The following is a 24,117-nucleotide window of genomic DNA, read 5'->3' as shown; positions in this document are numbered from 1 at the left end:
CCAGACTAATACCAAGACTTTAGCCCAAGGGACCAGACTAATACCTAGGCTTTAGCCCCAGGGACCAGACTAATCCCTTGGGCTAAAGCCTAAGGCGACTCATATCATCATCACCATCTCACCTGATGTTGTCCTTGAGCTTCTTGTGACAGGTGAGGCACTTGAAGGCGACGCTCTCACTGTGAGGCAGGTGTCCGGCGTGGGTCCGGCGGTCCCCCTCGTAGGTCCCGTAGTAGAAGTCGTTCACTGTCATCACCACCTTGGGAGGCTCCGGCAGCGGGGCGAGGGTCTGAGACGTCAGGCTCCAGGGGGCCGCAACGCCCGAAGACCCTCTGGAGTTGACGATGTCTGGACAGCAGAACTGAGAGCGGGAGTCATTGAACATCGGCATCAAAAACCGGCATTGTTACAGTCGACGTTACACGAGGTGGCGCAGTCGACACAGCGGTTACCAGACCGGCGTTGACGGACCACCGTGTATACACTAGAATGACATCAGCTGATTAAATGGTCAAATGGTAAATGGACTGCACTTATATAGCGCCTTTATCCAAAGCGCTATACAGCTGCCTCTCATTCACACACCAATGGCGGCAAGTTACCATGCATACCATACCATCACTGGGAGCAATTTGGGGTTCAGTGTCTTGCCCAAGGACACTTCGACACGTGGCTAGCCGGGGCTCGAACCGCCGATCTGCCAACCTTGCGATCATTAGACGGCGGCTCTACCTCCTGCGCCATAGCCGCCCCCAACCGTGATTAACCGTGAGGTTCGTCTCTGAAAGCTAATAATCATCTCTAGATATCCACATAGACAGACACAGAGCTTAACAAAGACTTTGATCTGGCTGTTTGCACTGTTTTGGGAACAAACCATTGGTTCCATCTTATCAGGAAAACTGAAGCTGTATTCAGACTGAAGTTGTTCAGTTCAGTTCTATTTTGTTTAAAATAGGTTTGATTGTTCAGACATGTAGAATGATAAAGTTCCAAAACATTACGGAATGTCCAGTGGGTCTTTCCCTTCCATGGGCTTGGAGTATCTAGACTACAGTTGCGACAATAACAAAACAAAACAAAAAAACTGTTATGTTTCAGAACAGGAAGTTTAGCAACTACTTCAAAATTGCATACAAAACATGACACAGGGTATTGAGTCCGTGAGTCAGTCGGAGTGGAACGCTGTTGCTGGGTAAAGCATCTGTTCCTTTATTACAAGGAAACAAACCAAGTCCACTAGCAGGATAAAATCCAATTGTGAGGCTCGCTTGGCAAAAAACGCCAAGACGTTCTCAGGTGGACTGAGTTCGGTTTGTTTTATTTCGTTTGTCTTTATTAAGACCATTCAAATGAAAACAAACCGTGCTCAAACTAATATTTCAGTCTGAACATGCCCTAAATGCAGCGCAACTGCAGTATTTGACATAATTATTGTATTTGACCCAGGTCTGGTCTGTATGGTGGTGTTTTCTGTATTGCTTCTCCTTCGCCACTCAGTTTGCGTAGTTTCACAACATTTCAGTGATGTCTGAGAGGGATAACAGCAAGAACAGCAGACACAGCAGTCACTATATACAGTGAAACAAACCTCAGACACTGGAATCTACATCCTTTAACATAAAACATTGACCCATGTAGCAGATAGGATGAAGGTTCTTACACACATATGTCCCTGGAGAGCTTCTGGCATCTTGAAGTGGGCTCCACATCGGGGGCAGGCTCTGGGGTCAGGAGCGGACGGGACTAGAACAGACAACATGAGTTCACCATTAGTGGTGGATAGTCCTATGTTCAACTCCTGGGTCCATTACCACTCTCTACTTAATAGACAGAATAGACTGGACGCCATTACAAACAGTCTGTGACATCAACATGGGAGTTTTACACATGTTGAAGCTGTAAGATGTTTGTAAACATTGCAGTAGAACAACCTTATATTTTGTGTGATGACGGGGTTCGACAGTTGCATCAAGCTCATGGAGGAATCCAAGTAATCTTTAAGAATGAATGGGTATAAAGTGCTCTGCACAAGTATGGGACAGTGAAGAATTTCTCTTTCTTCTTTCTGCTCTACAGTCCATACATTTGGATTTTAAATCAAACAATTACTATGCATTTGTATTTGATGGTATTTGTGTAGATATTAGTTTCACCGTTCAGAAATTACAACACTTTTATGCATAGTCCCAAAATTAAGGGCCAATTGCATGCATAGTCCCATGCATAGTCCCAAAAGTAATAGGCCAATTGGCTTGACAGCTGTGTCAGGTAAAGCCCAATTTATACTTGTAAAATCGACTATTTGTGTAAAATCGACGGCGTAGCCTACGCCGTAGGATCGCTATAATGCCGCTATGAGTACACCGACCAACCGACGCAGAAGTATAAATTGGGAGAGCCGTTGCGTAGGCTACGGTGTAGCCGCACGTAAATTCGACGCAGAAGTATAAATTGGACTAAAGTCAGGTGTGTTCCATCACATCATCAAAGCGTCTTTGAGTGTCTAGAAAAGCGCTATATAAGTCTAATTTTTAATGTGACATAAATTATTATTATTATCATTTGTGCAGGCATAAGAGAGCTGTCAATGTCTAGTATTGATTCTAGCCTTTGTCTTTTGAGTTTGCTATTTGTGTCTGACAACATGAGGACCAAAGAGGTGTCAATAAAAGCCATTATTAGGCTTAAAAATAAATAAATAAATTAAAATATTCAGAAATATTGCCAAAACCTTAGGTGTGGCAAAATCAAAGGTTTGTAACATTTTTTTTTCTTTTTTCTTTTTCATTTATTTATTCAAGGGACAGTGCATATTAATAAAACAAAAATAAATTGTAAATACGCCAGAGTTAGCCCGAAAGCTAGTTTTCATCCGCAGTCCCTATGCCATGATGTTGTATACGGCTCCCTGGAGGAAAAAAGTACATTTAAAAGGATTTAAAAATATAGGTAGACCTAGGCACAAAAAAGTAGACAGGACAAGCATTTAGCTTAAGGGCATAACATAGGGGGTTAAAAGAGCATACATTAATCATAGGCGGTTAAAAGGAGGGTACATATTCGGTAAGCAGACTAAAAGCAAGCAACATATACGCACGATAAGCAGACTAAAAACAAGCACACAGACTGTACAGGTAAGACATGTTAGGCGGTACACAGACAGGCGGTACACATGACATACAGGTATAGGACAGGACATTTCAATGTTGGCAGGTGTGTGTGTTGATCATCCACTGTTTTAGGTGCTTTCTAAATGATTTAAAGGTGCCTAATTCTTTAAGGTGCCCTGGAATCAGGTTCCATTCACGTGCCCCTCTAACTGACCAGGCAGACTGACTAAAGGCACTCCTCCTAAATGGGATGGTGCAGTCCCCTCTGGTGACACCCCTTGTGGTGTGTGCTGTACTTCCTGGTCGTGAGATGAAGGTGTTAAGTGGTGGTGGGGCTAAATTGTGGATAGTTTTATAGACAAGGCAGAGGTTTGTGTAGGTTTTCAGATTGTCCCAGCTTAGAATGTTGTGTTTCTTCAGTATTGTGCAGTGGTGAAAGTGTCTTGGCTTCTTGTCTAGTGTTTTGATTGTATAGTGACTCGAGTGCTTTGCAGGTTGTGGGATTTGCTTGTGACCAGCTTGTTATGCAGTAGTTGATGTGTGTGAAGATCATTGCGTGGACATACATGGTAGCTGCCTCTGTTGACATGTAGTCCCTTATAAAGCGGAAGTTGGACAGATTGAACTTGACAATTTTACAGACCTTTTTGATATGTGCCTTAAAAGTGAGGTTGGAATCTAACAGCACCCCAAGATATTTGAACTCGTTCACAACATGTAGTTGTTCCTCTGAGATAATGACATATGCTTCTTCAGCAGAACGGTTTGTTTTGGTAAAAAACATGCTGACCGTCTTGGAAACATTAAGTTGGAGACGACAGTGGTTCAACCATGTAGTCACCTGAGCCACAGATTTGGTAAGTACAGCAGCTACCTCCGTCTTGGTCTGACCATGTACAAATAGTACAGTGTCGTCAGCATACATTAGTGTATCAACCTCAGGACACACTGATGGCAGATCGTTAATAAACATGCTGAATAAGACTGGCCCCAGTATGGATCCTTGCGGAACACCGGTAGATAGATTCAGTGGCTCAGATAGGCGACCGTTTACACAGACTGATTGAGAGCGGCCAGAGAGATACGTTTTCATCCATTTCAAAGCACCCTCAGAGAAGTTAAAAGTGGCTAGCTTGGAGAGGAGGACTTTGTGATCGACAGTGTCAAATGCTTTTCTAAGGTTGAGGAACACAGCACCTACGACACCACCCTTATCCATGAGAGATTTTATTTTTTCTATAAAGAGACAGTTTGCGGTCTCAGTAGAGTGTTTGGCCCTAAAGCCAAACTGCATGGGATGTAAGGGGAAAGAACTACTGTTGAGGTGGGAGATGATCTGCTTGGCTACCCATTTCTCTGCCACCTTCGACTCTGTCGGGGTGATGCTAATTGGCCTGTAGTTGGAGATTATGCGTGGATCACCAGCCTTAAAAATGGGAGTGACGATAGCAGATTTCCAAGCACTTGGTAACTGTTTCTGTGATATAGAGAGGTTAATATTACTAGTGATGGGGCTACTAAGGCTAAGCTCCTTGAGCATGGCTGTGTCCATCCCAAACACATCCTTGGCCTTAGATGGTCTGAGGGATCTGATTATCTCCCTAACTTCTGACTCAGAGACGTTCTTAATGGAAAAGGCTGGTTCCAGTGTGATGGCTGGGAGTGGGCATATATTTTCCTGGTGATCTGCAAAGCCCTGTGCAATGTTAGCTACAGATTCAAAGAAGTAGTGGTTGAAGGCCTCTGCTATTTCAAGTGGGTTTGTTGTGAGGTTTCCTCCGATATTGATTTCAAGTGCTTTCCTATTGCCCTGCTGTGTACCTGTCAGCTTCTTAAGCTGTCTCCAGATCATTTTACCATTACCCCTGGCCTCATTAATAGTTGTAATAAAGAAGTCAGCTTTGGCTTTTTTAATCTCCCTTACAACCTTGTTCCTCACCATGGCATAATGGTGCTTGGCATGTTGTAGTTTTGTTTTGAGGGCTGCTTTTAATGCAGTGTCTCGCTCTCTCATCAGCTGCAGGATGTTTGTGTTCATCCAGGGAAGGCTGTTCTTTTTGGTCCTGTGTTTAATCAAACAAGTGAACTTATTTATCACGTTTTTCATTTTATTCAAAAATGCCTGACTATCCTCCTCTACACTTACTCCTGCCAGTAGCTCATTCCAGTTGAGATTTTGGACCACAGTTTTAAAGTTGTCCTGCTCCTTTTTGGGGATTCCATTTGATTCAATGGCTGCGAGGGGTCTAAATCGTGCTTTGCTTAGCTTCCTGGCTACCAGGATCAAGTTATGGTCTGACAGTCCAGTAAGCATGTTGAAGGTCTTCATAATTCTATTGGGTCTATTGCTAAACGCCAGATCAATCTGGGTGCATCAATAGAATAATAAATAAAAGCACTGGTGAGCTCAGCAATTGCAAACTCAAAATGATGTACCAGAGCAAGAGGGAAGTTCAAAGAAAAAGGGTCAGTCCAAGCTTTGCAGCATACCATCTCACCTGTGACACATGGTGGAAGGGGTGTTGGGTCTGGCCATGTGTTGTACAGGTGCCACTGGATCTGGCTAACATGTCTTGTGATGTTATTGCTGACAGCAGCAGCAGAATATATTCTAAGTGTGCAGAAACATCTTGTCTGTTTGACAATTCATTGGACGGCACCACATCACACAGTAAAACATTGACCCAAAACATACTGCCATAGTAGTTTTTCAAGGACAAAAAGTAGAAAGGTTTTGACAGACCAAGTCAAACTTCAGATTTAAATCGAATTGAACATGCATTTCATTTCCTGATAAGACGCAAAAAGACCTCAAAACAAACATTTGAAGATGGCTGCAGCACAGGCCTGGCAGAGCATCACCAGAGAATACAGCCAGTGTCTGGGTGGGGTCAATGGGTTGCAGACTTCTGGCCGTTATTGCATGCAAAGGATTGTCAAAAATATATTAAACATGAGTGCTTCATTTGGACAAGTGATAAATCTGTCCCATTACTTTGGGTACTCTGAAACATGCATACACATTGTGACGATCCACACCAGAACCTATAGTGGGCGCTATTACACCTGTTGTCTGGTCTACCTTCTCTCTGTGTTCCAGATGGGCTCAGGTGTGGGTGATGATGCTGATTGTCCCTGGATCACTTTAAGAGTGGGTTAGATTGATGGACTCTCTCTCTTCCTTGTCGACCAGCAGCCGTTTTTGGTTGTCGTTACCATTTTCTTTATTCATTATTTCAATTCAACATTATTTTCTACAATAAATCTCCTATTATTGTTAACCATGTGTGGTCTCCCTTTTTGTTACCTTGTCAAGAGCCAGGCAAGCGTAACAACGTGGTGTCATCTCTGAATGGTCAAACTCATCTGTACACAAATACCATCAAATAAAAGCTGAGAATCTCTACTGAATTTCTTAACCTGAGTCATTATTTTGTTAAAACTTTTAGAATGTACAGCCGAACAACGCTTCGTTGTCTCATTTCTTGCCAGTAAGTTTCACCACACACTAGTACAACACATTCTCCATTTATCCCTTAATTGTCAAAGGTACGGACCTCCCCTTCAGTGACAGCAGAAGCATATATTGTAGAAGCATTTTTAATCTATCCTTTTGCTAAAAATCATGGGGACTTGAAACAAAACATCACATGCACTACATTTTGTTCAGTACACTACACTGAACTTCTCAGTTCATTCACTATGACTTGACAGATGTCTGAGTACCTATGGTGTTGTCCTGGGTCGGGGGTGTGGCCATGGTGCCTCGGGTCGGGGGTGTAGCCACGGTGGCGGCAGGCGAGAGTCTATTGGCCTGGTGTTCACTTGCCACAACCTGCAGGGCCTGTGATTGGCCTCTGACCGGAGGGGCTTGATTCATGGCCTTCGATGGCAGGAGGTTCACTACAACATACAGTCACAGGAATGTCATCACTGCAGGCAGCACTGGTTTACACACATTAGTCAAAAGAAAAAATCCATACTTGACATTTTTATCCACTTGTGTTGTTTTAGTAGTTAAGAGCTATGTTTAAGAACGGGAAAAATCACACAGAAAACTAACTGACTGTTATCCGTCACATTGAGCAAATCACATAGAACGCCTGATATGATGAACAAAAAAGGGATGCAGTGTAATCCGTTATGGAGGATGATTCGTGCCACAATGATAGACAATACACACATCGAAATACAATACGTGCAACAATACATACAGAATATTTGTGGCAAAATTAAAACAATACAGACGTATTGTATATCGGGATGTGTACAATTGATTTTGAGATGTGTACATTCTATTTTGAGATGTGTACACTCCATTTCTGGATGTGTACATTGCATTTCGTTGTCAGGTTTTGGCACGATAACCACGTGATGGTGCATTGCATTCTGTGGAGTGTGGAGTTTCAGTTCTGCCATTATGTAAATTCTAGTCATGTTATAGGCTGGTTTCACGGCTGGGGGAGTGGCTGTAACATTTCTGCAATTTAGCCGTTAGAATGGTCGTAAGGTTAACAACATGGACCCATTCGCGATTGTATGACAAGACATCCATGGCCTCCTACTTCAGGTGGAGCAAAACACGGTGTCTAGGTTATAGCCCAAACCTCCAAGAAAAACTGACTGGATGGAGATTGTGACAAATATTCAAAGTATGGAGGGAATGACCATTTCACTGAAGCAATAGGCCCAGACATTTTGGAAATCTTAGGAAAAATGTATTGTGTTTGAGACCGTAGGTGATGTTTACTGAGTCATGACTGTTTGACCGGACATGTGTATTATCATCACTATAACATTTGTATGTATGAATGAATGCATGGATGACCAATTGTTTGTTCCACTATATTTTGTTGCATTTCTTTGTGACTATAAAAATAAAGTATTATGAAAAAGAATAAAAGAGTGTCTGTTTGATACAATGGGGCCACATTAATGTTGAAAAATAAAACTCTACTTTTCATAACCACTGTCTTTTAACTGATTTAAATGTGGAGGCTTGTGTAGGTCATCAGAATATCATGACTTGACTTTGTTGACCTGAGCAATGACTCACTTGACTTGCTTGGCTTATAGCAGTGACTTGACTTGACTTGCTTGGCTTATAGCAGTGACTTGACTTGACTTGCTTGGCTTATAGCAGTGACTTGACTTGACTTGCTTGACATATAGCAGTTACTCAACTTGACTTGCTTGGCTTATAGCAGTGACTTGACTCGACTTCTCACGACAGTAACTTGGGACTTGGTTGAGACTTGAAGGTTAAGACTTGAGACTTGCTTGTGAATTGCACGTGTGACTTACGCCCACCTCTGGTACGCTCCAATATTCCTTCTGGGTCAATGCGTCTCATTGATAGTTGGACTCGGACACCTATGATCATAATATCCAATAACAGTGATCATTAATACAATGAAAAAGGACATTATGGTTACAAAATATACCACAACCTTGTTTTGAGGGATTTGGAGCTTTGTATACTGTTCTGCCCTAACATACATCCTATACAGTCACGCTTGAAAGTCGTGTCATCAATCATCAGACAATTGGACTTATATTTTATACTTGCATATATGTCATACTATACATTCAAATGTTTAAAATGTGTGGAAATTAGACAATTCCAACAGGGTTCACAAGTGTTCAAGCATGATATACGGATCCTGCTGTGGAATACTGACTCATTTTCACCATAGACCTTTTTCAATTATTGTATATTGGATGTAAACATCACTTCAACTTTTTTGACTGCAAATGTATTTATGTGATAAAAAACCTTTGGTGCCAAGATAGCTGTAGGTTTGCCAAACTCTGAATCAGTCTACATACTCGAAACCTTGATGCCTCTCTCTTGAAGATGTCCTTGCATCATCTTGTACCCACAGTTGGGAAACTTTTTGTGGATATCAGACATAATGGTGTCCAGGTGCTCATCTGCCATATCAGAATAGAAATCCGATACCCTATTGTGGAAAAAATATATATTGTAATATCTATGACATATGCTTATATTACAGTGTATGAATGTATGTACAGTGAGGGAAATAATTATTTAATCGGCTGCCGATTTTGTAAGTCTGCCCACTGACAAAGAAATTATCATTTTAATGGTAGGTTTATTTTAACAATGAGAGACAGAATATCAACAAAAAAATCCTGAAAAACACACAATATAAAAGTTATAAATTGATTTGCATCAAATACATATTTCCCTCGAACAAATGCAAATCAATTTATAACTTTTATATAATGTGTTTTTCAGGATTTTTTTGTTGATATTCCAGTGTTTCCTCTATATGCATTGATTCGTGGCGGGCCGCCAAGAATGAATTTTCTCCGCCACTAATTGATTCATTGATTCTCGGGCAACGAGAAAGGCAGCGAGGTATTATGGAGAAAAAAAACAGATTGAAGCTAGATTTAGGCCGCTTTCAGACCTACATTTCGTTCCGATTTAGGAAGCAGTAAGTTACACTTAGGCAATCGCTCCCACACGCGCGAAGCGACGCGCTTGCAAAACAGTTTTGTGATTGGTCCAAATTTCGCGGGACATTTGGATTTCAGGAAATCCATCTCCTCTCTCTTTCTTCGCCTGTCCCTTTAATCCCGTATCCTAATCGAAAATGCAACATCAGCGACGACTGTGGGTTATTGCATTTACTGCTGTTCTCTGGTTCATGTTCTTATTATACCAGTGCTCAGTATACGAGTATTTTAAATGAATATTCGTAATGTAGTCCGGTTCCATGTGTACTCTTGTGTACTTCATATTCGATGAGCTGATTATCTCTCGTGTACTTCATATTCGATGAGCTGATGATCTTTCTGTGTGTATCTGTCAGTCACATGTACAGTACAGGCCAAAAGTTTGGACACACCTTCTCATTCAATGCGTTTCCTTTATTTTCATGACTATTTGGTACATTGTAGATTCTCACTGAAGGCATCAAAACTATGAATGAACACATAGGAATTATGTATTTAACAATAAAGTGTGAAATAACTCTAAATATGTCTTATATTTTAGATTCCTCAAAGTAGCCACCCTTTGCTTTTTTGTTGTTAATAAAATATATAATAATATATTAAATATAATATGTGTTAATAATAATATGTTATTATATATATATATTAATATTATTATTATATATTTTATTAACAACAAAAAATATATATTTTATTAACAACAAAAAAGCAAAGGGTGGCTACTTTGAGGAATCGAAAATATAAGACATATTTAGAGTTATTTCACACTTTTTTGTTAAGTACATCATTCCACATGTGTTCATTCATAGTTTTGATGCCTTCAGTGAGAATCTACAATGTAAATAGTCATGAAAATAAAGGAAACACATTGAATGAGAAGGTGTGTCCAAACTTTTGGCCTGTACTGTTTTTATACGGTAACCTATGTACTGTATCCGCGTTCCGCATGTTCTGCTGCTACTGTAGGATATCTTGGTATTTGATCACCTTCTATATAAAATCACCTGCGTGATTTTTTTTTTCTTTTTAATGTGGCCACCCTCTCGTTTTTGCGCTATGCGCGCGAATAATAAACACCCCGCCACTAATATGAAAACTCCTGGAGGAAACACGGTATTCTGTCTCACACTGTCCCTACCATTACAATTATAGACCATAGACCAATAATTTCTTTGGCAGTGGGCAAACGTCCAAAATCTGCAGGGGATCAAATAATTATTTCTCTCTCTGTATACTGTGATGTTTGTGTATCCATTCGTAGCATGAGATTTAGACCAAATTAATGCTGTGTACTGTGATCGAAAGCGGCATTGTGATTTCATCATGCGAATGAGCATGCTCATCTCAAGGGTTGGTTTTAGTTTGAGTATTCAGAATTCAGATCAATGTGTGAATGTTACTCTGACAGTGAATGGATGACTGTTGTGTAGCTAGTAGCCTACAGCAGAGGAGACAGCAAGTCTGGGAAGTCTGACTGACCTCATATTGTTTTCCTTCATTCTTCTTTTGATCGTCCTTTGTGAAACCTTGAGTATACTGGCAACATCTGTCACTGACGTGCCCAACTCGAGGTAGCGCTCAATTTCACTGACCGGGACGTCATTTTTCGGACGGCCCGGTCGGTGCTGCTGAATGGTCTCCAAGACAGTTACCGTTGATTGAGTAAATTCAGCAGCAGCAGAGATTTGCCCCATTCTATCCAACAGACACTGTTTTGCTCCACCTGAAGTAGGAGGCCATGGATGTCTTGTCATACAATCCCGAATGGGTCCATGTTGTTAACCTTACGACCATTCTAACGGCTACATTGCAGAAATGTTACAGCCACTCCCCCAGCCGTGAAACCAGCCTATAACATGACTAGAATTTACATAATGGCAGAACTGAAACTCCACACAGAATGCAATGCACCATCACGTGGTTATCGTGTCAAAACCTGACAACGAAATGCAATGTACACATCCAGAAATAGAATGTACACATCCCGAAATACAATACGGCTGTAATGTTTTAATTCTGGCATTGGATTTATTGTTACACATGTATTGTATTTTGATGCGTGTATTGTATTTCAGGGTTATCCTCCATATAAATCAGCACTCGAGTGTAAAGAAATACCATCATACATTATTGTCACTAGTAATAGTAGTAGCTGTAGTTTTAGAGCAAGTAGTATTACTATCAAAACTCACCGGTGGGAGTGAGCACGGTGGCGGAGGGGGCGGGTGTGGGCCGGGTGCCCGTGCTGGTGGCGGTGAGGGTGGCACCACTGCTGCCAGGCCGGCTAGTGCGGATGGTGAGGGTGGCAGGGATCTGGATGGTGTTGAAGGCAGTGCTGGCGGGGGGGGGTCTGACCTGGGCGGGTCTGACCTGGGGCGCCAACTGGGCCGGCCGGAAGAACTGGCCCCCTGGCCCTGCCACAGATTAGATTAGATTAGATTAGATTCAACTTTATTGTCATTCCAGAGTACAAGTACCAGACAACGAAATGCAGTTTAGCATCTAACCAGAAGTGCAAATAGTGATATAAAACATGATAGTGATAGGTACAGTATGTAGCAAGTACGTTAGAGTTATAGTTAGAGGTATATACGGGAGAGGATAGCTGTACGCTATGTACAGTTATGGTAGCACAGGAAACCTTTTTTTTACAACTTTTTAATAATACAAAATGTTAAAACCAAAGCATTACCAGAGAGCAGTGTGATAGGTCGAAGCGTCTGACCCTGGAGCACAAAGCCCATGGGGTTGACTGTGTTCTGGCCAAGCCTCACATTCTGAAGCGGGAAACCCTGCCAGAGAATAGAACATGAAACCCTGCCAGAGACTAGGGGTGGAACATGGCCAACAGTGACTCAATACAACTGTGGACACCAACACAAGAAAAGGGAATACTGCTTTTAAAACTCAGAGAGGGTCAAACTAAATATTAACCATAAAACATGAATAGCCGTAGCCAGGGGAGTAGGGGTGTGAACATGCACTCCAGTACATCCTACTATGCTAAGCTTTGTGTGGCGCTACTTTGATCTGGTAGAACATTTTTTTTCTCCTCAGCTGTGAGAGCAAGAGAGGGAGGCTCACTCACACACACACACACACACACACACACACACACGCAGCGCTGGAGGAGTGAGGGAGAGATCTGTTCCTTAGGACGAAAGCACACGCAGTGGGCATAGCCGTTGTAGGAGCCATGAATACGATTTGTGAGTTTATTTGCTTGTTTGTTTATTGTTTTGATGACGTTATGTTCTTCCTTCCGGAAGTCACATGATTATGGGCGGGGATAGCCCGAGGTTAACTAAAACACCTGTTCACCTGTAGGGCATTAGTGGAGAGAGAGGGGAGACAGGGTCGTCATATTTTTTCTTGACCGAATTTTCGTTAAATATATTGTTTGTTATTTTCTTACTTTATATGGATTAATTATGTACGTTCACTAGTTTGATTGTTCCATTTCAATAAATGCTTTAAACGTATCTTTTTTCCTCAAGTGAATTGTTTTGGGCGCGTCATAACATCAACACAGACCCTGCTCGGGTCTCTCAGCGACTTTTTTTTACTACTGGACTCTATCTAGTCGCTACAGCCGTATTGTAAATGTTAGTTATTCAGCCCTGTTCCGTTTTCATGAAAAACGGCCATGACTCCCACAAATATTCTTTCATTTTTTTTCTTTTTGGCAGGTATCAGTGTTTCCTCCAGGAATTTTTACAATGGTGGCGGGTAGTGCTGACCGCGCGCGCGCTCGCGATTTTTTCGCGTGCACGCGCATGAAACGCGCACGCGCGCTCAAAACAACGACGTAATTTCAGCCAAAACTCGAGGATGGCCCAAAAAAATAAAATGTTTTCCTGTACTTCTCCCGTGTGTCTCTTATTGTCTGTGTCTGCATGTTTTTCCAGCATGTAATTCCGTTGTCAATAAAAACAAAAACACTGATCTGACGTTTTTTTTCACAACGTTATTACTTGTCACTTTAAGCCCAGGAGGGAGTTAGCGATTAGCGATGTTTAGCTTAGCTTAGTTTAACAGAAGTATCTTCACTTTTAACATGACTTCCCGTGGTCGTAGAGGGCTGGTCGACGGCTTAAAATGACCGTGTAGACCTGTAGACCTTATCCAGCTATAGTCTTGTGTTTCTACCCCGGGCATAGCCGGTGTTATTCACGGACAAACACTCCTGTTAGAGTGGTTCTAGTACACTGGACATAGGTAACACATAGAGAGGCTTCTCCTTTCTCTCTCCATCCTACACTACACTACACTACGCATCCTATACTACACTACACTACGCTAGCTCGCGGTGTTCGGGTGACAGCCAGGGCGCGTTCGTAAATACGCTCTGGAAATCTGATCAGCACTCACGGAATGCCTCTTGTCCAATCAAATGACTTGGTCCCTTTATGACGTTGAACCCAGTGTGCGCTCCGGGGCTCTCAGAGCGAATTTACGAACGCAGCCTCAAGTTCAATACTCGCGACACACACGGACTGGTCCAGTTTCAGCGCTTGTGGGTGTGTCTAGCGCTGTGAAGGTCTGAAAAGCGGCCTAAATTTTTTTTTTTTTTGGGTTGAGAAATCTGAATGGTGGCGGAGGAAATTCCATCGTGGCGGTCCGCCACGATGAAATGCATGTAGAGGAAACACTGAGGTATGTAGAGGACCCCAGTCCACACCCTCACAACAACTTTGACGCCACATTCCATAAGAGGACGCGATAGCAACACGTAGAATTTTTGGGGGGATTTAACTTTGAGAGGCTATAACTTTTGATGCGTTTGTCCTGGCAACACCACATCAACACTGGCAGATCCACCTCCTCTACTACCATGATGCCAAAGAAAAGATGATATATTTTAGATTCTATTTAGAATTGTCAAAAACACAAAAAAATCTTCTTCAACTATACCGTAAGTCTAATCGACTCTAATAAGTTTGAGAACGAAAGGTCCCCACGTAAAAAAATTACCATGCTACATCCAAATTAATCAGCATCATAATGAATGGAACATGCAAACGAGGCAATGTCGGCCATATTTATGCAAATTAATGTGAAACTTGGTGAGCCTGAAAACAGTAGTAGATAGATAGATGTCATTGTACAGAGTACAACGAAATGGCTTTTTTGCTCTAGGCACAGAGTCAGCCATAGTCAGCACTCCTGGAGCATTTAGGGGTTAAGTGCATTGCTCAAGGGCACAACAGCAGCAATAGGCACCTTAGATATGCAAACCTCCAGTCACCAGGTCACATGCAGTGACCTGAGGCGGGGATCAAACCAGCCACCTTTCGATTGCTAGCCGGCCTCTCCAACCTTTAGGTGACAGATGTGTACCAAATTCTAACATGATCGGATGAAAAACATGGCTGCCACATGCCACTCAATATTCTGCATTTGCAGCCATTCTTAAATATTAAAAAATAACACTTAAAAATCTTCTTCTCATGAGCCACAAGTCCAAAGTTCATACTTCTGAAAATACACAGCTTCATGCAAATGAATATGTACCATAAATGATGACATACGCAAATACATCTGTCAGTCATTCTTAGTTTAATCAATCTCAAAGTTAGTGTGCTTTGAGACAGTGCCATCACCTAGATGAATCAATCTCAAAGTTAGTGTGCTTTGAGACAGTGCCATAACCTAGACATTTTTGGCAAATTTCTGGCAAAAATCTAGGCAAATTTGGGGTTAACCCTTGCACCCTTAATTGCCTCTTGTAGCTCTATCTTTCTATTTGTTTTTTAAATGTTGTTATGAATGATAGTTAGTGAAGTGACTGAAGCCAAGATGGCACCAGTCACCTACGTATAGCTTGCTATTTATTTATTTTTATGTACCGTAATGACCCGAATATAAGACGACCCTGATTATAAGACGACCCCACTTTTTCAACTCATTTTTGGAAAGTGAGTTTTTTTGAAGACCAAATCTTTTCATAAAGAAAATAATTTTATTTGTATTCACATTGAATAAAACAATGTAGGTTATTTTTTATCATCTCGGGGTATGGGCATACAATCGTTAACTTTTTCAGTCACGTATTCACACATCCTCCTGTCAATCACCTGGAATCACCGCTTTGTGGACCGCGATACGCTTTCCTCTGACTGTTACCGTTCTTAAGCCGATCTTCTAACATTACACTCTGTAATATCATATTTCTTGGCTGCTCGACAGTTGTTTGATGCCTCTGCTTCAATGATCACCATGGTCTAAAAAAAAAAATCCGCCTCTGCTGGATTCTATTGGCTCTGACGATTCAAATGAGGGGTCAATCATGACATTCTGACCAATGGTTTCGGGAGAAATCTGACTGCGTAATTTCACCTGGTGTGAAAAAAAGGCGGGTGCGCCACACGCGCGCATAGACAAGCGCGCAGCAGGGCCCTGCTTGGTGGAAACAGAATCTAAACAGTTGGATTTGGGTGCAATTTATACCTATAGTGATAGGTCAATTAAATATAATACATTTTACAGTCTTGATACATGAGAAAGTCTGATAGACTGCTGGTGACAAAATGTCTCCAAATGGCACAATTTGGTTGTCCGCCTAAACATACCTGTACTAAAACAGGTACAAAGTTGCACTGGTTCACATTACTAGCATCTAATTTGGAACAAGTACTCATCAGACCCTGGAGTACTGACTCCTAGATGATTTGGGCTTATTCAGTCAGGTTTCCAAGCTGATATTCACTCTAAAAGCTGTTTTTTTTTTTAGGCAGAGAGTGAATTTGAGATTTTTCACAATGTTCTAGCTCTATTTACTCTGACACAGTAACATATATTTTGATTCTGACCCCAACCCTAACCCACAGTAACATATATTTTGATTCTTTGAACCTAACCCTAACCCACTTCTACAGTCACCCCACAGGTGTTAGCTTTCATTTGATACCAAGATCATTATGAAGGCCCTTGTGATTGTGGAGATATTCTATATTCACTGTGGGCATGTCATTTCGGGCAGAAAACCTGAAAAATACGACTGATAAGAACAGGTAAACTTGTCCAACTTTAGAAGTCTTCGAGCTGGTCCGAGTGTGTCTCCGCGGGTGTGTGTGTGAGTGTGTCTCCATCTCTCCAGGCACCTGTCACTGGGGTGTGTGTGAGAGGGAGTGGGAGAAACACGGTGGCTCTCGTGGGGAACAGTCCTTTGGCGGCATACGTTGTTCTGAATGAATATTGACGTGTTAAACTGTAGGGCGCGAATATAAGACAATGCTTTTTCAGACGTATTTCAGACGTATTTCCAGGGAAAAAACCCTGTCTTATATTCGGGTCAATACGGTATATATATTTTTTAACCCTCTCTCTCCCCGCGAGTACACGATAAGAAAATAGACAATTAGTCGTGTAGGGGACTAGATGATTTTTCACTTCCTTAAGCTAGAGTGTTCTATAAGAGTGTTCAATAAGTGTTCTATAAGAGCAGTCCTTAACACTGCGAGCGCGACGTTTTTTTCACCTACTTTTAGCGCAACGAGGTGTCGAATCACACAACCACTCTTCACAATGGGGGAGTGTGTACTGACGAACAAAGATCGCTGGATGGCGATGCCACACAAGAAGAGAAAATGACAAGATCACTAGGCTACCTCTAAAAATGCATAAAGTTCCTATGCGCAGAGAAACAGAGAAGCGGGGAAATTATTAGCGCAATCTGATATGAAGCTTGAGTCAGCTGAAAACGAACTATGGAACAAATTAAATGATATATATGGAGAGGTGATTGATTGTGACTGCGGGAGCTTTACTAAGCTTTACTAATAAATATTGCAATATTGTGTTATCATAATTATGAGCTTCACAGTGATAAAGTCTGTTTATTTGTCTTGAAATTCGCCGGTAACGTCAGCCTGTCAGCCCCTGCAACTGCTCACAGGGGTTGTTATATGTGATTATATGGAATGGCTGAATATGTTCATTCTTTTTATTTTGATTACATTATATAATTGTATTTGGTATAATGACAAATAAACTTGAAACTTGAATGATCTCACTGGAGCGCGTACCTGCACGGTAAAGTGGAGAGGAGATTGATCGGGACTGCAGGAGTTTTCATTAGGCTACTAACGAATGATGGTTGATTATTATAATTTAAAAAATAATAGTAAATAAATAAATATTGCAATATTGTGTTATGAGCTTCACAGAGATGCACAAGCCTGTCGTGTTTATTTGTCGTGAACTTCCCGCCGGACGTAACATCAGCCTGTCAGCCCTGGCGACTGCTGTAAGCTTGTAAGCTTTGAAACCCGCTTGGCTCCCCTCTGCCCCTAAACTCTTTCTCTCTCCTGCCTGGGTGGTGTGTAGTCTATTTACGTGGTGGTCACCACAACACACACACAAATTCATATATATATCCTATTGCATTATTTGAAAATTGACAGCGCTGTAAATAGTGTCATTCAATGCACAACGCACGTCATTTCACACGACTGATCGACTTTCTGCGGCAGCGAAATACATTATCAATACATTATATACTGGTGGCCTTACTTTCCTGTCTGTCTTCACTAGATCTGTCCAATAAAATGAAAAATTATGAGTGGGACTGCTCAGAAAAAAAAAATATCCGTTCGTTATATAAAAATAATAATCCGTTCGTTACATAATATTCGTTGATGATTACATAATCAAATGTAGCCTACTGCAATTAATTTCATTACTACTGCTGCGAGAGTTGAGAGAGTTGAGTACAACTGAGTACAACCTTTCTGGTGGGAGGTGTGGGGGGATGGTTTGAAGGGCTTGCTGGATAAATTGGCATCCTTTGTTTGTTGATCGGAAACGATCAAGAAGCGATCATCGAGAATAACATGACCCTCCCCCATGCATCAACCATTACATCAAGTGATTGTAACTCACTTTAGAAACTAGTTCTTAGCCTACACGTTTATTTGTCAAATACATGCTCTGCGTGTTTCTATTTGTGATGATTAATAAATAATCTGTTGGTCAAAGATAAACTGATAAATGAAAGGGAGCAACAGAGGAATCTAGGGCCTACCGGCATTTGGAAAAGTAGTACAAATATCCATCTGACATATATATACAAATACTTATCAAATGTACATTTTGTGATATAAACACATCGCGCATAGCCCACAGCTATATTTGGAATAAAGTTGACTCGCTGGAACGAGACAGGCGCGCGAGACTGATACACACCACACCTCTGCCATATCATACCTCATGTATTTATCCATATGCCATATCACACCTCATGTACCACATGTATTTATCATAATATTTTCAAATATAAAACGGTATGATATGGTATCAGATATATGGTACATTGCAGTCGCACACGCCCGTCCCGCTCAGGTTCTATAGATCGCGCAACCAGGGAATCGCCGACATCATTTTATTTGATGTAATTTCTGTGTTTCTGTGAATTCATATATAGCCTATAGCCGCATTATTTGAAAATTGACAGCGCTGTAAATAGTGTCATTCAATGCACAACGCACGTCATTTCACACGATTTTGATCGACTTTCTGCGGCAGCGAAATACATTATCAATATCTTATTATCAATTATCAATATACTGGTGGCCTGAGGTGGTCCAGTGGTCTAGCACCGTGGTCGTGCACACATATGTCGGCCCTTCTTCTCCTTACTTTCCTGTCTGTCTTCACTGTATCAGTCCAATAAAATGAAAACTATGAGTGGGACTGCCCCACTCAGAAAAAACATTATACAACAACATTATATACAAATATAATACAATATTATAAATATCCGTTCGTTATAATATTCGTTGATGAGTACAGGCATAATCAAACGTAGGCTACTGCAATTACGGTACTTTGCTGCGGTAGCTATGCATGCACACACACACATACTGTGCAGTGTATCATTCATAACTGCTACACATATCATAATATCTTATCACTATTGCATGGAACTTGGGTAAACCCGCTGTGAAAAAAAACAACTCAGCTCCAACAAATCTGAAGGGATTGGGAGACATACTGTACAGTTTATCATTTTCATAACTGTCTGTACATATACATATCTTATGTATCCCTATTGCTATATATAGCCTATATATAAACACATTATGTTACAAATATCAGTCTTATCCACTGTATCTAATTCAGCACTGAAGCCTGAAGATTGAGCACAGTGTGTGTCCCCTTGCTACCTCTGCTGATATAAAAGATAATTGCAGCCTTGGAGAAAAAGATGGCAGCCGAATACCAAGGCAAATACACAGAAACACACAGAAATTAGGGATGTCCCGATCCCACTTTTTCACTACCGATACCGATACCGATACCTGGGCTTCGGGTATCGGCGATACCGATACCGATCCGATATTTGTATAAATTTTTTGACCCCTGAATATTTTTTTTTTTTAATTTTTTTTTTTTTCCTAACACCAGGGGAGCCACCCCTCCTAAATTTCGTTGTTTGGTACCTGTACTGTAGCAATGACAATAAAGACCATTCATTCATTCATTCATTCATTCAAATACCTCCCCAGTATATAGTCCACACCAACAACAGTTAAATTAAAGACTGCCAGCCTTTATTAAAGCAACAAAAATAGTACTCTGCAGTACTCAGTGACCACCTCTCTTAAAACGACATGGACTTTGCTTTTGTTAATTTTCCATTCGAGCAGCATCTCCTCCATGGCTGCCTTAATGGAATCCCCAGTGTGTGAGCCACGGAACTCACGGGCATGCAGCACCGCTTTCTTGAAAGTAAAATCAGAGTCTATCCAGTGTGCTGTGAGACTCAACAACGACATTGGACACACGTCTGAGCTCCAAATGTCCGTTGTGAAGCTAATAGCATCGACATTCTCCAATACTTTGGCGAGGAACTCACACACTTCATTGTGCATTTTCGGGATGGCATTTTCGGTTATATAATGCCGACTGGGCAAAGTATAACGCGGCTCTAGGTGTTCAATTAAACTCCGAAACCCCACATTCTCTACCACCGAAAGTGGTTGGTCGTCGAGCACAATAAACCGAACCAATTTCTCCGTTATTGCTTTTGCAATTTTGCTGTCTGGGGGGAGTTTCTCTCGCATCTCGCCAATGTTATGTTCAATAACGGAGTCGAACTCAGAGCTTGTAGTCGGAGCTGGCAACTCCATTTAATCAAACACGAGTGTAACACAAAACGTAATACGGCACATGTCGTAAAGCCCAAACTGTCGTAAACACAGACGTAACACAGACGCGGATCGGGCACGCGGATCGGAGCCTTTTTTTTTTCTGGTCCGATCTCCGATCCAGCATTCAGGACCAATATCGGGTCGATATCCGATCTCAGTATCGGATCGGGACATCCCTAACAGAAATACTGCAAAATCGCTTTATACTATAACTCGCACTATACTAGAACGCACATATCTAGGAAAAGTCATGAAAGGAGGGTCCTGAAATTTTATCGAGTGCAAAGGTAGAATTTTTTTTGTACTCACTGAGAACAAATGACACCTCACGGCTGCCCTAGTGTTAACAGCAGAGCCAATGGCGGCATCCATTTTCTATAGGCCAACTTGAAATAGTTCCTTTACATTATAGCAGCAGAGCATGTTGCCAGACGACCAGGTGTTAGTCCAGTAACAAATCACCTGGGAAGTTTAACCGGGAAGCTCATTAGCGCCACTCTTCTTACACACTACTCTGACTTCAGCACATCTGTGACACACAGCAGAGAGGTAACACCTCATCTCCCAGCAAGAGAATCATCTTCTACTTGAACCCGTGGCTTGGTCCTCAATGGAAGTTAATGGACCAGAAAAAAAGGACCTTACCTGGGTTGTTAAGAAGAAGGGCTGGGTGTTGGACCCGCCGGGGGGTAGGAGGATGGTGCCCAGGCCGCCGGGCGTCTGAGTCAGGATCAGCTGCTGGCCCTGGGCGAGGGCCCGTGGCACCAGGGAGGAGGGCACGGCGGATAGGTGGGCCGGGGGGGCCACCGTGGGGATGATGGTCTGAGGTAGAGGGGACGACGCCATGACTGGCGCTGAAAGACAAAAGGGAAGGGGGGGTAAAGGAGGAGTGTGCTGGTTCAACTACACAAGTTCATGTTTATTGTCATATGTATTAATACAATGAAATTCTTCAGCATCGTCTCTCTCTGTAGTATTACACACAAACAAACATAGTCCACAATACAAACAAAACAACAATACAGTACAAGGTGCGTAGTGCAGGGTGTAAAGTGCCAAGTGATTCAGCTGTTCAGCAACCTAACTGCCCGTGGGAAGAAACTATTTCTGAGGCGGGTGGTGTGTGAATTGATACTTCTATAGCGTTTTTTGGGGATGGGAGGAGTGTGGATAGTGCATAGGCAGGGCCAGTTAAGTTCCTGGGTGTACGTCTCTGGTGTTGACGTGTACAAATGATTTGTTTCTGCGGAAAGCAGATTTGTGCGCGCACACACACACGCACGCACGCAACGCAAACCGACTCACGTGTTATAGTGGTGAGCTGTGAGACGATCGTATTCTGGCCACTGCCAGGCCAGGCGCTAGTGTTAACAACGGTTGCCTGGGAACACTGCACAGCTTGTGGAGCAGCAGGGAGCATGCTGGGAAGTGGAGTCTCACGGAAAGATGAAGAGGAAGATGAGGAGGAGGAGGAGGCTTGAAGCGCTGCTGAGAACACACATCCAGGCACGTTATAGAACACATCCAGGCAGGTTATAGAACACACATCCAGGCAGGTTATAGAACCAGGGTTCCCACACCTTCTGAAATATCAAATTCAAGCACTTTTCAAGGACTTTCAAGACTCAATTCTCTCAAATTCAAGGACCCAACACGGCATAGTTTGAGACAGATCTAGATGAGAATTTATAGAATAGGAACTATCCGCTCACAGACAACAATTAAAAAGAGAGGCTTTTGAATGTCGAGGCTTGAACATTAGATGGTCTCTTGCCTTCTCTACCACAGCACAGCAGAACAATATATTGTGAAATATGTGTAAACTGACTGTATAAAGCAATACAGAGACTTATCTACTACAATTACGTTAAAAAAGAGAGAGAGGGGGGGGGGGAATTCAAGTACTTTCAATGACCCATGTCTATTTTCAAAAACTTTTAAGGCCTTGATTTTCTTTTTCTCAAATTCACGAACTTTCAAGGATTTCAAGGTCCCGTGGGAACCCTGTAGAACACACATTAGGGGTGGGCATCAATGATCGACGATCGATAATTGATTGATAAGGATCTAGGTCGATCACAAAATATTTTGCTCAATAATCATTAATAAATTGAGTGGAAATTAGTTTGTCCACGTTATGTGTGAGAAATGAACTTTGCATTTGCCTTCGCATTGAATTTCGCAACGCAGTACGGCATGATGCAACAAGTTACGCCGCTCATTGCAAACACTGCGCAGTGACATATAAATACAACACGACCCCGATGAAATACCACCTGCAAACAGTACATCCGACCCTGATTGCTCCTTCGCTACCTTCTCAGCCCTCCATCACGTCTCATCTAATACGCGGGAGGTGTGATGCACAACGAGAAGAGAAAGTAACGATGGCCATCTGCAAATTAATCTAAACAGATATTCTGCCGCTCAGTTTTGTCGAGGGTAGAGGATTTCGTGCGCAAATAGTCGAGCCAGCATATCCTATTCCATCGCGACGTTCCATAACCAGGGGCATAGAAATCAAGAATAACGTTTTTTCCCCAAGGAAAACTTGTTATTTCTGCCCTAGGCGTTGTTTTAATGAAAAAAAAGCGTATCAATTAATCGATAATTGATCGTTAATTCTTGTGATTATCGAAAAAGAAATGTTTATCGTTTGCCCAGCCCTAACACACATCCAGGCATGTTATAGAACACACATCCAGGGAGGTTATAGAACACACATCCAGCCATGTACACAGTTAGCCGTTAAGGTGCCTGTCATCACGGCGATAGATAGGGCATGCTCACCGTTATCAGTGTCACCCTCCGGAAACTCCAACTCTTCCTCCTCCACCTCGTCATACACCTGCTGCCATGGCTCCAGCTCCTCCTCTTCACACTCCATGAACAGTTCTCCGTCCATGGTGCTGATTCAGAACGTGACAGGGTCTGGTGAAAAAGTCCCCAAGTAGGGCAAGGTCATTTTCAGTTTTTTTACAGATTACAAAAGTGCAGAACTTAAGCTTTCAAATGACGAACATTACTATGAACATCTAACTGCATGATTAGCACATCACAAGATGCTGATAGAACATCAACATGCTAAACACTCATTACTACACATAATTAGATGATCACACAGCAGTGTTTCCCCTACAATTGCCTTGGGGGGGCCGGCCGCCCCCCGCCTCCCCAAGAAAGAGGAATTATTACAGACAGACACCAAACATCTGTCAAGCAGGCTAAAATATCCACGTTTTTTTTTTTTAAACGCACCCAACCCGAATCTGGCGAGTGGCAAGCCCATGGGCTCGTTGGTAACGTTAGTCCGCCAGTAGTCTCGCATAGCCAGACCTATCTCTCCACACTTCGCTTCGCACTGG

General features: G+C 42.1%; 1 protein-coding gene across 1 annotated transcript in view; it reads right to left on the bottom strand.

Moving 5' to 3' along the window:
- LOC308166758 (uncharacterized protein) overlaps positions 1-23,657 on the bottom strand; it is a gene marked incomplete at its 5' end in the record, with an annotated part of 47,579 nt that extends 23,922 nt beyond the window's left edge. The window contains 10 exons of the mRNA XM_080541083.1: positions 123-361; positions 1,664-1,746; positions 4,221-5,478; positions 6,421-6,479; positions 6,840-7,016; positions 11,792-12,013; positions 12,292-12,391; positions 21,398-21,606; positions 22,058-22,240; positions 23,543-23,657. Coding sequence (XP_080397209.1) covers positions 123-361; positions 1,664-1,746; positions 4,221-5,478; positions 6,421-6,479; positions 6,840-7,016; positions 11,792-12,013; positions 12,292-12,391; positions 21,398-21,606; positions 22,058-22,240; positions 23,543-23,657 — 2,645 coding nt within the window. The remainder of the gene's footprint in view (positions 1-122; positions 362-1,663; positions 1,747-4,220; positions 5,479-6,420; positions 6,480-6,839; positions 7,017-11,791; positions 12,014-12,291; positions 12,392-21,397; positions 21,607-22,057; positions 22,241-23,542) is intronic.
- Positions 23,658-24,117: the final 460 nt, after the last annotated feature.

The sequence above is a fragment of the Nansenia antarctica genome (genome assembly GCF_963989245.1).
Source record: "Nansenia antarctica genome assembly, chromosome: 10".
NCBI classification, from domain to species: Eukaryota; Metazoa; Chordata; class Actinopteri; order Argentiniformes; family Microstomatidae; genus Nansenia; species Nansenia antarctica.
The sequence above is the reverse complement of the archived record's forward strand: the minus strand, read 5'-3'. Positions and strand labels throughout refer to the sequence as shown.